General features: G+C 45.3%; 1 protein-coding gene across 14 annotated transcripts in view; it reads left to right on the top strand.

Moving 5' to 3' along the window:
* The window catches only part of SYBU (syntabulin), a 127,058-nt gene that overhangs the window by 37,096 nt on the left and 77,044 nt on the right, over window positions 1-12,918 (top strand). The window contains exons 1-3 of one of the 14 annotated variants that reach the window (XM_025265184.3): window positions 1,912-2,066; window positions 5,923-6,003; window positions 7,749-7,950. In XM_025265184.3, coding sequence (XP_025120969.3) covers window positions 5,980-6,003; window positions 7,749-7,950 — 226 coding nt within the window. In that variant the 5' untranslated portion in view covers window positions 1,912-2,066; window positions 5,923-5,979. Of the gene's footprint in view, window positions 1-1,911; window positions 2,067-5,236; window positions 5,400-5,821; window positions 6,004-7,715; window positions 7,951-12,918 lie in introns of those variants that run through there. The other 13 variants (XM_006069597.4, XM_044928627.2, XM_044928626.2 and 10 more) reach the window with 13 other exon arrangements.

The following is a 12,918-nucleotide window of genomic DNA, read 5'->3' as shown; positions in this document are numbered from 1 at the left end:
TAAAATTTATATTTTTAAAAGCATTCTTTTCTCTCTGATGAAAGAGTTAGAGAGGACAGATGAAACATGGGCAGGTGAAACAACATAGACCAGATTCCCAAATTCTGGATGTATCTTCCTCCAGACTTTTCTGCAGTGGATTGGAAAAGAGCTGCAACTACATCGCTGCTGTTTAGTCACTATGTCATGTCTGACTCTTTGCAACCCCGTGGACTGTACCTTGCCAGTCTCCTCTGTCCATGAAATTCTCCAGGCAAGAATACTGGAGTGGGTTTCCATTTCCTTTTCCGGGGGATCTTCCCCACCCAGGGGTTCATCCCAGGCCTCCTACATTGCGGGCAGGTTCTTTACCACTGAGCCACCGGGGCAGCTACATAGCAAAGACTAAATTTATTCACTAGATCACATGATTTCTGGTGATAAAGGAAAATGGTTCACAGGAATGGCCTAGGAGGTGGAAATAAAGCAGAAAGAAAGCAGAAATGTGTCCTCACTTCCACAACTGCAGAAGTAATCCCTCCACCCCCACCAACAGAGCCGCTAGCTGGGGCTTCCAGGTTTCCCCTGAGCTCCTGTAGCTGCCATCATAGTAGTTGGCCTCTAGGGGCGCTCTGCTCCATTTTGCAAAACCGCTCTGGTCCTTCCAGGAGACAATCTCCAAACCCTCCTCTTTCCCTCCAATCTTTTAGCAGAAATAAAGGAAGAATTACTGTTAAAAATATAAAAGCACATTTACTAGAAAACTGAAGGGAAAGCAAATTCATGGAAATAAATGATACAAGGGAGAACAGATTCTTTTATCTTAATGTAACAAATTAACCACAGACCTGCTTTCTGAGAGTCCAGATTATGACATTTTTTTCTAAGCCTAGACTGCTGTGGATGCTGAATGAGTCAGTCAGAGCCTTTCAGCTGAGGGACCTGTTCTGCCCCTGCCAGGTCTGAGGAGAATCTTAGCCTTCACTCCTCATCTCTCTAGGTAGCTAGCTAATCCCAGTGAGTTCATGCAGCTTTGTAAGGCCCAGTCCTGCTCATACTGTCTGGTTTTCCTTGGTATCCTGGGAAAGAAAGACCCAGAATTCAGCCTCTGGATTTAGGCCTTCCTATATCGACCTCACAGAGAACTTCCTCTACCTTTTCTGGACGTCTGGAGATTCACACATCTCCCTGTCTTGTCCCATCATTTGAAGCATCTCAAGGCTCAGTTTCTCCTATCTGAGTGGCATCCTTGACACTCATACTTTCTGGGCATCTTAATCTCCATCATTCTAATCTACTGTCCCAATAAGCATACTTGTCCATCTGTGTTTCCCCAGTTTGTTCGATACAATCACCATACCTGTGTCTTTGGCTAATATCGTCCCCGATTCTCACAAACAAAAGGCCACAAACAGATGGCTTTGGGGAGGATTATCTCATGTCTGCTGCTCCATCAGGCAAGCAGAAGACTGTATCCTTACCATCCTTCAGAGACTCCAACCCCCAACCTCTGCCTCCCCACCTGGACTTTCCCTTCATCCCTGTTCTTCCTCTGAGAGCTCTCTCTGACTGAAGACTCCTTTGCAGGGCAGAGATAATCGACACACTCTGAACCCAATGAATGTTCCAGCCAGTCTTGCCTCAGGTACCCACTCCCCTGATTGCTTCAGATACTCTCTGGAACCCCTCCTCAGGGAGTGACCTCGCAGAATTCTACCCACTACAGTTTCACAACATCAAAATCCCTTAACCATATAGTAACAACAACACATAGGAGAAGAGGAGGGTTGAATCACTCACACATGCTCTTACGGGAAAGCAGGCAGCTCTCTCCCTGGTTAAGAAAAATATGGGTCTCCACCCCACCACAAAAAAAAAAAAAAGAAAAATCCCAGGATGCCCCAGAATGCAGTTTCTTTTCTTCATGACGTGTTGTAAAGCACGTCAGCCGCTCCTTGTTGCTGTGCAGATCACCCAGCATCGGGTCACTGAGACAGACGGCAACACCGGCTCACACCGCTGATAGGATTAGGAGCTGGTGCTTTGTCAGCCCTGACTGAATCTGAGGGAGCCCCCAGCATTCGCAGGTGAGCTGAGAGGCAGAGCGAGTGAATGAATGTGGGGGACCGGGAGGTATCTTGGTTGAATGGTGCAGATGTTTGTTTGTTTTTTTTTTTCCTCTGTGGCCGTGCATTTGTATATTTGTGTTGTCTTTTCTGTGAAGTTTGCAGTCTGGGGGCTTCCTGTCAAGAAAAACCTGTCCTTTATGACTTATCTGGTTTCAGGGATTGACAACATGCACATCACAGGATTTTGGGGGGCGCTCAAATAAGATTATACATGTGAAAGAGCTCTGAAAATAGAAAGTTGTGTGCACATGAAAGGCATGAATCATTTAATTACAAATTTCACATAAGCCAAGCAGCAATTAATTTACCCTAGATTTGGGGACATAATTACATAAACACATCCCTTGTCTCCCAGTCTGCCGTACCCTATCTCCCCTGTTCTTCCTAGGTCTGGGCAGGAGTATTATTTATAATCTCGAAGAATTCCAATGTTTGAAGTAGTTACTTTCTAAAAAAATCAGCATTCTAGTCATTTCTAAGGAAAAAGCCACAAAATTCGAAAACCAGAGAATAAGTATTGAAGTAGAGGATATTTTTGAGCAGATCAGAGCTGACTATATTATACTGTATTAGATTATCTCTCTTTGATGGTATGATCCTAATGTTATAAGACACTTCTCTTAATGACGTGAGAAACACTTGAGTGAAATTAAAGGCAAGACAGATATTAGCATTTGTAAAACTTGCCTTTTAGAACAGCATAAAAACAGGCTTGGGTTCCAAAAGTACAGAGCTAAGAGGCGTTTGAACACTAAATCACCAGCCTTTCCCTTAGCAGGGTTGCTATGGTGACAACAGGGCTTCAGCACAGCCTCTCAAGGCCTGCACTTCTGCAGTAAAAGGCTTTCACTGAACACATGTTGGATTTTTTTAAGGCACACACCCCATCATCAAATACAAAGACATATTGGAGGCAGCTTTATCTGAGTCATTTTCTAAACAGAAGTTGTATCTATGTTCTTTATCTTGCACTGTTGGGCCCCTTAAGGGGTTAGAGAATTCACTCATTCATGATTCATTTATTTGACTGTTAAATATGAGTGCCTACGGTGTCCGGTGGAGAAGGAGATGGTAACCCACTCCAGTATTCTTGCCTGGAGAATTCCATGGACAGAGGAGCCTGGCAGGCAAGAGTCCATGGGGTCACAAAGAGTTGGACACAACTGAGCGACTGTCACTCACTCATGGTGTCAGGACCTGTACTAGGCACTGCCTACATCCCTGGTGAAGACAGACAAATAAGTAGGGGATTCTGATACAAAATCATAACAGCTCTTCCCAGGTGCATTGCATACAGGTGTCCTGGAAGTATATAAGGACTTATCTTTTGGGGAGATCAAGGGAGGTTTCCTGGAAGAAGGTGTTTCTAAAATGAAACTTAATGTATCTTTAGGAGTTGAGGAGGATGGGTAGTGGGGTACAAGAAATGCTCTAGACAAAGGGACCAACTATGTGCAGTAGTCTAGAGGGAAAAGAGAACATGATACTTCCTGAGAACTGCAAGTGCTACAATTTGACGGGTGTCCATTTGTGTGCGGAGCGGCAGTGGCAGGGGCAGTGGATGGAGGGGTGGCGGTGGCAGGATTGGTGAGGGGAGGGAGGATCTCAGAAGAGCAGTGGAGAGAAATGAGATGGGAGACGTACACAAAGCCAGACCAGGAAAGGCCCTTATGCCACATTCAGGAGTTTGAGTATTACTTGGAGGACAACTGGGAAATCATTAATGAGTTGTAATAAAGAAGCATGGCTAGAAAGGCCTCGTGGAAAAATTGCAAAACTGGCAAGAGAGGAATTGAGAGGCAAGGTTGGAAGGAAGACAACTTTAGTTAGACCACTATTGCAATAATCCAGGACATTTGTGGTTTAGTCTCTAAGTGAAGATAATGCGGTCAAACAGAGGCTAGAAGTAATCAGATCCAAGACATTATTTCCAGGGTAGCATGAAGATCATTTGTGGTTTCTGCTATTTGGGGGCCATAGGAAGGAGAAGTCAAGAATGTGAAATTCTGACTTGGACAACTCGTTGGAGGGTGTTTCTGCTTTTACGCTCCCAGATTTAATTCTCAAGAGGGACCTCAGAAACACCTTAACAGTTTGACATTAACAGTTCGATCCTGTCTGACAGTGTATGTCCTTGGGCTCATAATTTGGGCCCATAATTGTAGGAGTTCTGGAATGTCACTTTCCTGAAACCCATATCTGAGATAGCTATGAGCTGTTTAAGAGTATGAATTAATCACCTCTCCCTGACAAAAAAAAAATCTTAAGATTATCAACTTCACTGCTTAAGAGAGCTAAGTAGATTGAAAAGACACGAAGATGTATGTAATAAAACTTCTTTATGGATAGAGAGGAGGCAAATTGATTTCACTAATCCTCTGATTTCAAGCTCTTTCTAGACTCACTGTACATTCCTAGACTTGAAAGTTGAAGACTCAGAAAAAATGCTTTTTGGAGGACAGACAAGATGGTTCAGGTTCAGACCTTCAGACTTTTAAGGACCATCGTCCTCCCGTCCTCCCCAGAACACTGGATGCAACAATCAGACTGTTCTCATCCACATTGCTACTTATAATATTCTCCAATTCTGAAATAAAGGGCCTCTAAATTAGTATATGCAGACTTGCATTATCAAACTGAAGTGTAATAAATCAAGGCCCACGACCCACACGATGGATGATCCCTATTCGAAGTCCTCAGTTGGACAGGTTTTTTAGAGCTTTTTTTTGAACATATTTGTCTTTCTCAAATGCTTTTTCTATCATGTAAGAGGATGCAGCAAATACTGAATGGAAGAGCTGGAGGAGACTTCACTGCCCTTTGGAAAGTTTTGTTCAAACAGTAGGTAAAGCTGTTTTTTTTTTTCATCCTTCTAGCTACACTTGACGAGGCTATTAGTATTATCCCTCAAATTTAACGAGCATAAACTTTTAGTTCAGAGAGGTCAAGAACTTTAGGCATGTAGGCACTTCGCTAGAAGCGAGAGGAGTGCCGCCCTGAACCGGTTTTCTGAGCTCGAGTGAGGCGTCGCCAGAGCCGCGCGCCGGGCACTCACTCCCGGCGGGCGGGCGGCGGTGGTTCGGGGCTGAAGAGGGGGCAGCCCGGCTTCCCAAGCCAGCCGTTCTCTCCCTGAGGCTGTGCCGCGCCGCCAACGCCAGGCCCTTCTGATGCAAAGCCCCCGAGGAGGAGCGCAGCCTCAGAGATCCTGGAACCCAGATGCTGCGTCAGGCCTGCAGCAGTGGCTTGCCGGGGGTCCGGGTGGGGGGCGACCCACCCCGTCTCTCCGGCGAGGTAATTGTGCGGGAAGCTGGACGCCGACAGAAAACCCGGAGGGCAGGGAGGGGCCGCCAGGCAAAAACTTTCCCATGGTACAGGTTGGCTCTCCGTGATGTCACAGCTCTTCTGGGTTCTTCTCTGCCACGTGCACCCCTTTCGAACCCCATACCAGGTGCCCAAAAGGGGGTGTTGGGCTTCTCCGGGCTGAAGATGCTCCGAGCCTCTGTCCGCGACCCCTCTTAGGGTCGGGCTCGGCAGAGCGGGAGAGGCGCGCGGATCTGGGAGGAGAGCCCGCGGCCAAATCGGGCGGGCGGGGCGCGCCGAGGAGCCTTCTCGGGGGCCGGCAGGTGAGGGAGGTCGGGGGAGAGGGCGGTGCGACGGCAGCCGCGGTGGCACCACGTGTCCGGCCGGGGCGGGGCGGCGGGGCGCGCCCTCGGAGCCCAGCGCCAGCGGCGTCGGCGGCGCGTCGGCCCCGCAGCAGCGGCCGCCCGCGGCGCGCTCCGGCTTAGCGTAGTCTCCTCGCTCCCGGTGCCCGCAGGTGCCACCTCCTGGACGGCGGCAGCGGCGGCGCGAGGAGCCGGCGGGCGGCAGCGCGATGGGACCCCTTCGGGAGACCAAGGTAAGGAGGGCACGTCCGAAGGGCTCGATGGCTGTGTCAGCGAGCGCCGGAGGGAGAGGAGAGGTGGGCACTGCGGGGAGGGACGCGGATCAGGTGAGAGCTGGAGGGGTGACCTTTAGGATTGCGGTGGACGGGGACGACGAGGTGGCCAGCGCGATAAGAAGGCAGGGGACTGTCGCCCAGGTGATGAGATCCGAGACCCGGGAGATGGGGAGGCAGTACTGTGTTTGGAGGGTTGACACTGAGGATTAAAAAGATGGACTCCGAAGGGTTAATCCCATTCCCTGAAATTGGAGATTGGGGATCTAGCTCTCAATCGTCGTCCTCCGTGTGTGATGTGACTAAAAAGGATTTGATATATTGGTGACTGAGAAATAAGGACTCCAGCATTGGTTCAGCGTCCGCCTGGTGCCCAGCGGAGCGGCTGGCGTGTGATACCTGCTGGGTGACAGCACAGATTGCAGGCTGGGTGCGGCTCTCGCCCCTGGATGGGGCGGGTGCCTGAGCGACCTCGGGAGTTACCCGCGGCTGGGACTTTCCCTTCAATTCCTGCACTGTGAAGGCTTCTCAGAGGTGTTTACTTTGGCAGCGACCCTTCCTGGTAAGCCGCGTGGAAATGAGCAGGAGGTCATGTTTCCACACAGTGTTCGTTACCTAATCCAAAGCCCTTTTTCAGTTGCAGAGGTTGGAGGGAGCGGTGGGTTTTTTCCTGTAGAGAGCCCGTCCTGGGAGTCCATTTTAATAAGGGAGGGTGGGGGTGACCCCGACCGACCAGCTCTGGACTGCAGGCCCCCGTTCTGCTTCTAGGTAATGTGCAGCAGTCTTGGCTGAGCATCTCTGCCTCTTTTAGCTTCAGTTTCCTCATCTGTAAATAGGGACGCAAATTAGTGTGCTCTCTGTGGCCTCCGTTGTTGGAAAGACTAAACAAAATGATGGCTGGCAAAGCACTTTAAAAATGGGAAAATATTGCTGAAATACTGCTTTGGGGGCATTTTCAAAGCCCTCTGCACTTGATGCTGTGTTTTGAAGGAGAGAGACAGGGAGAAAAAAAATGTCTTCATCTGAGTGTCCTGTAAGGAAAACAAAAGCTAAACATGATGAGAAAGGCGGAGCCATCTTACCCGGTATTGAATTTTTGTTTGCTTTTCTGTTGGCAACAAGCCTTGTGTACAAGGATATTAATGAATAATTAAAATCCTGGCTGGAAGAAGGGGTGCATTTGAAAGATACGGTTGCATGATCTATCTAGGGAAACTGTTTCAGGTATAGGGGTCTGCTTTGTCAGGAGACAGGAAAACAGGAGTCAAATTGTCACAGCTAATTCAGGGAAAGCAAAATGGAAGTCTGGAGGAAATCGAGTAATAATCAGAGTGTGCTGTGAGTTATAAAGAACCTTTGAGAGAGCTGAAAGCTTGAATGTGGTAGGAAAAGCCAGAGTGGCAAGGTGAGTTAGACATGAGAGAAAGGAATAGCCTTCCTGCTAGCAGCTGAAAGTGTGTGTGTGTGTGTCTGTGTGTGTGTACACACATCCATGCTGCAGCGTGTGATCTTCAATAAATTAGAAGGCTTAGCTCAGTAGAAGAGTTTTGGAGCTGATTTTAGCTACTGAAACAAGGACTGCTCTGTGAAGATTTAATATTCAGAAATGTGGCTCCGCAGACACTGAACCCAGAAGGAGCAGACTGGAGTTCAGAGGGGGCAACAAGTGTCCTTTTGTTTTCTCTCTGATGTCCGATTTGGAGAAGGAGCTGAGAGTACAGCATCATGAGAAGGAGATTGCCCGAAGCCGGATTCCCCGCTTGATTCTTCGGCCCCATCTGCCTCAGCAACAGCACAAGGTGTCCCCCGCCTCTGAGTCTCCCTTCTCGGAGGAAGAGAGCAGAGAGTTCAACCCCAGCAGCTCTGGGCGCTCAGCGAGGACCGTGAGCAGCAACAGCTTCTGCTCAGGTACGGTACCCACGGGAACGAAGGCAGGAAGTGAGTACACTGCGGGTGCGTTGTGAGTGGACCTGGAGCGGGCCCCTTACAGTCTCCGAGCGGATGTCTGTTATTAGAATGAATAGTAGGAGGCTGCATCTTTCTGACTCTTGTAACCTAGGGATACAGCAGTTTCTAATGGTTCAACCCGATGGAATTTCATCCCCGTTTTTATGTTATTCTAGTTGATAATTTTCTATATGAAATCTTAACTTCCTTTTTCTATGACTGTAAAATATATTTCTTGGCTAAATCTGGAAAACGTAGCTTACATTTCATGCAAGCAATCTTTGTAAGCCTGGGTACTTCTGTTTCTGAAATCCCCAAAGATAAAGCAAGTCCTAATGAATGAGGTCAAGATCAAGGTGGCTTATATCCCAGTACTGGCTTGACCTTGTATTTTAGAGGGAAAGAAAACGGGTTTTGAACTTACAGGCCTGGCCTTTCTATGAACCCTTACAATGTGTTGGACCTTGGGCAAGTTTCTTAACCTCCTTAAGCCTCAGTTGTTACATCCATAAAATGGGTTGATAATACCTACCTTGTAGAGTAGCTGAGAGGTTGAAAGAGACTACATACTTAAATGTATTCCTAGCGCAGGGCCTGCCCTGCAGAGGTGCTTGAGAAATGATGGTTCTTAATACAAGAACATATGTCAGTTTTGATACATGTTTAAGGAAGTTTCCTTAGAGCTGTGAGCATATTTGGTTAAGGGCACAGATCCCTTCCTACCTCCTAGAGGTACTGCCATTATCTCTATCATACAAACTGAAGCACGTGACCTAGAAAAACTTATATTCTTTGAGAAGCATTAGGAATTTGGGTAAAATTTAAAGGAGTGACCGTATTATGATTCATGAAGAATGTTTCACAAAGAATAATTCTTAGAATTTATTTAGGGAAAATGTAATCTGAAGATTAACACATTCATGAAAAGGGAAAGATGAATCAAGGTGCTATGATTAATGCCCTAATTAAACAGGATACAATATTCCATTGTAGTTAGTACCAGTGATTACATTTTCAGGGTTTTAGAAGTGTAGCTTTAGATTTATTATATACTTTCACAAAATAATTCCACCTAGTACATAAGTTGTATATTAGAAATACTGTGCTGCCTATTTTTAAATCCTTTTCTCCATAATGCCTCAGATTCTCTGTTTGATTTTGAAAATATTATATCAAAATATTATATTTTAAAACTGATTATTGCTGAATCCAGTGTAAAATGAAGACCCACTGATGGTTTGCTTGACATTCTCCCAGGAAGAAAACAAAAGGAAAACTACTGGAGCAGTAAAAATTCCTGGAACTCAAAGTGGTGTTTGCAGAATGTAATGCTGTTTACTTTCACTCCCTTTTCGAGCTCAGGAATCACTCTTGCTGAATGTGGATGAACCCAGGGGACTATCATTTCATACTGACACAGCTTTGTTTGCGTAACTCAATTCCACATTTATTCCTGAAATTCTCTCCACATCATCACCTTCTCTCTGACTGACTTTAGCATGAGCAGTGTTACCAGCAAAAAAGAAAAAGTTGGTCAAAGCAAAAGAAAGAGCCCCAGACAGATCTTAAAAAATATATTTGGCAAACAGATAAAATTGTTAATTTCAGCCATGAATCATTCTTTCCAAGACCCATTTCCTGGATCAACCCTTCTTCCCAGGAGCCCTGTCTCCCACTAAGGCCATAATGCTGTACATGAAAATCGAAAGTAAATATTGATCCTTGTGCCATTAACTAGCTGAGAATTGAGTGGCACAAGCGTCTAATGACCGGTGTCTATAAACCTACCTTTTGATCTTCAGTCTTGCATCCTGCCTGCAGATAAGACTCTCTCTATTCTGGGGTCTCATCTTCCTGCTTGGCAGTTCCCCAAGGTTTGGGTTGGTGCCTTGTCATTCTTTACTTTCCCCTCCTAAGAGCCCTGATAAAACCCCATGATGGCTTTTGAGTGCTGTGCTGACTAAAATTGACAGGAGCAAGGTCTTTGGGGGGGGGCGTGTTAATGATGCTTTCAGAGGTCAGTTGGTGGATGAGAAATAAATGGGTTTAGTACTATGGGGAGTATTAAAGCTGCAGGCAGTGAAGTTGAGAATGTAAAACACGTCCAACCAGCAGGGGGAAATAGCTGGTTTTAATCCAGCCACTTGAACGCTGAAGCTACAAAATATGTTGGTTATCATGGCAGTTAAGTGAGAGACCGCACATGACTGTGTACATGCAAATCGTAAAACACCGTCCATCGCTACAGTGGAACTCAAATAATGTAGACATATCTGTTACTGCCATAACCTCCTAACTTTATTGTGATCATTCTGCATTAGTTTGTTTTCTTTAGTCTAAATCATCACCTTTTACTAACGAGAAAGAGGGATTCTTACAATCTGGTAGTTAAATGAGAGAGAATGCTGTTGCTCAATCACAATGCAATTTAATTTGAAAATTACAGTTTTAAGACTACAAACTAGATTCTTTCCCTAATTCTGTATCAAAGGCTGTATAAATTATGAAGAGCATCATATATCCTAAGATACTCAGTTTTTAAAAGAATAGTTCATTGAGTTTATATAAAGTTAAATTTACTTATTATAAAGGATTATCCTTTGTTTTGAGAGTCTGGCTTTCCTATCATTTGTATTATAACAAAAAATCCTGACAGTGGTTGGAGTTATACTTCAGCAAAATAAATGACAACTCCATATTGAAATGTCCTCCACCCTCACGTTTTTCCTTTAATTTTGCTGATCTATGAAATTAAAAGCCTGCACTATTTTCAGAGTGACCTGTCCATTTTTTACCTACTTTCTTCCTTCTCTCTCTCCACTGCCTTCTCCCTTTCCTTCCCACGGGAGCCTTGACAAGGAACATTTAATGATGTGATATTCTGTATGCTAATTGTCTGTTGTCTTGCTCTCATTTCACAGGGAAGAAGTTGTCTGTGACCTTTTGCAATTCATTTGGGGTGTGTCCCCAAAGAGCTCTTCTCTTAATAGCTTCTTACTAGCAGAATTTCTCTGAAGAGATGCATATGCTTTGTGCGTTTCGTCAGCACGTGTGTTTTTGCGCTTGGACTTCATCCTCCTGTTAAAGGAGTCTATTCCTTACAGTTTGTATTTGAACTTAGTCACTGTGACCTCAGGTGGGCGCAGTTAGGCTTATATTGTGTTGGAGGCCAGGCCCTCTTTTGTGTGTATGGCAAAGAAAAAACTGCATTCTTAAAAAATGTTGACTAATGCTTTCTTTAAAAAAAAGTACCTAAGGAAGTACAGTTTCAAAAGTTAAAAAAAAAACAAACCCTGCTTTCACGTCCTCTCTTTTATTTTTTGTCAGTTTTTTTAACCAATGTTTTCTCATAAAATCATCCTGTCTTCCTTCCCTCTCCCTGCCCCCTCCCCATTTTCTTGTTTTAACATGCCCATGAGAAGTGACAAAAACCCACATCTGTGATTTGTGTTCTGGGTGTGGCCCATTGAATCTAGGCCTCTGTCCATTTTTCTCTCCCTCCACCCCCTGCCTTTTTGTTGTTGTTGTTAGGGCATTGTGTTTGTGTGTTTGTCATTGTGGCCACAACTCCGGCCACTATTAGGAACTCTAATGACCTGGGTAAGTCAGTCACTTACAGCAGTCACCTGACGTGATCAGCAGCATGCCACGCAGTTCTCTTTGCTTAGTTGAGGCAATAATTACCCCGTGGAACTGGGAGGCAGATGGATTGCTGGGCTTTAGGCTAGTTCTCCTTGGGGCGCCTTGTAAACATGGCAGGTGGGGGAAATGATGCGTACAGCACACTGAAGGTTTTATGGGAGACCAGTGATTGCTCTGAGTTATTTCCATGTTTCTAATGTGCACACACGTACACAGCCAAGTGTATGGCCCAACCCATTAAAAAGCGTGTACTAGATCAATCAGCCGAACAGACAGCGTCTGAGAAACTGGTTCTTTGCAGTCTAATTCTGAGTAAGGTGTTTGCAGAAGTAACTTTGGTAGTTACAGTGGCTGAGAAGAACTCCGTCTTTGGGTGCAGTGACCTAGAGGTAATCATTGTGGCTGTTTGTGGGAAGAACAATTACAGCAAATTACAACATGACTAGTGCCCTGCCGAGGCATGATAATGCCTCCAAAAATCTGCTTTGCCTTGCCAAACAGAAATATTTCTGCTATGCTTTTGTCCAGTTGAGGAAACTTGGCATCTGGATAGAGTAAGCCTTTGAATATAATGATCAGAATTGAGATGAAGTGATTAAACTGAAGTGAGCTGCAGTACTGAATTACACTATAGTTGAATGACTGCCAACCTGCTGTGAAGAAAAAAAAAGAACAGCTAAAACCCTAAGAATTTAGTATCATTTTAATGAGAATGGGACCTAGGCTCTGTTGCATGATACATATCTCTGATGCTTAGCTGCCTCAGCCTCAGAAGTAAGTACCTAATGAAACAGCTTGCAAATGAAGGGCACATAGACAGTGCTTCTTTGAGGATGCGGTAACTGCAATTAGAGGGACAAGAACAAAAGGTTTTGCCATTTAATAAAAAAAATTACTTAATGTGAACAGTGGAGGGTTGGATTTGGACCATGCCTGAGAGCAAATTGTGGTACTTGCTGTGAACATCTTTCATGCTGTAGAATTCTCACGTCTATGACGTTGTTTATCACTTCAGAGTGTGGTGTTTGTCTACAGTCAGATGCCCAGGAAAGCTAGTTTAAAATGCAGATGCCTTGGCACTATCATAGCTTGTTATTCCAGGATGGAAGGGCCAAGGAATCTGTATTTTATAAACTTTCTGGATGACTTTTTCCTAGTGAAGTCTGAGCCTCTCTATTTTGCGGTCTGCGTGTGTTTAGGGATTTTGTATGAGGGATGTGAGGGGTATGCCCCAGTGGCATCCCAATATGAACAGGGATCAAAGACGGCAGAAGTGGTGGCCAGCCA

Source organism: Bubalus bubalis, chromosome 15 (assembly GCF_019923935.1).
Source record: "Bubalus bubalis isolate 160015118507 breed Murrah chromosome 15, NDDB_SH_1, whole genome shotgun sequence".
NCBI lineage: Eukaryota > Metazoa > Chordata > Mammalia > Artiodactyla > Bovidae > Bubalus > Bubalus bubalis.
This window is presented reverse-complemented; position numbering and strand designations above follow the sequence as displayed.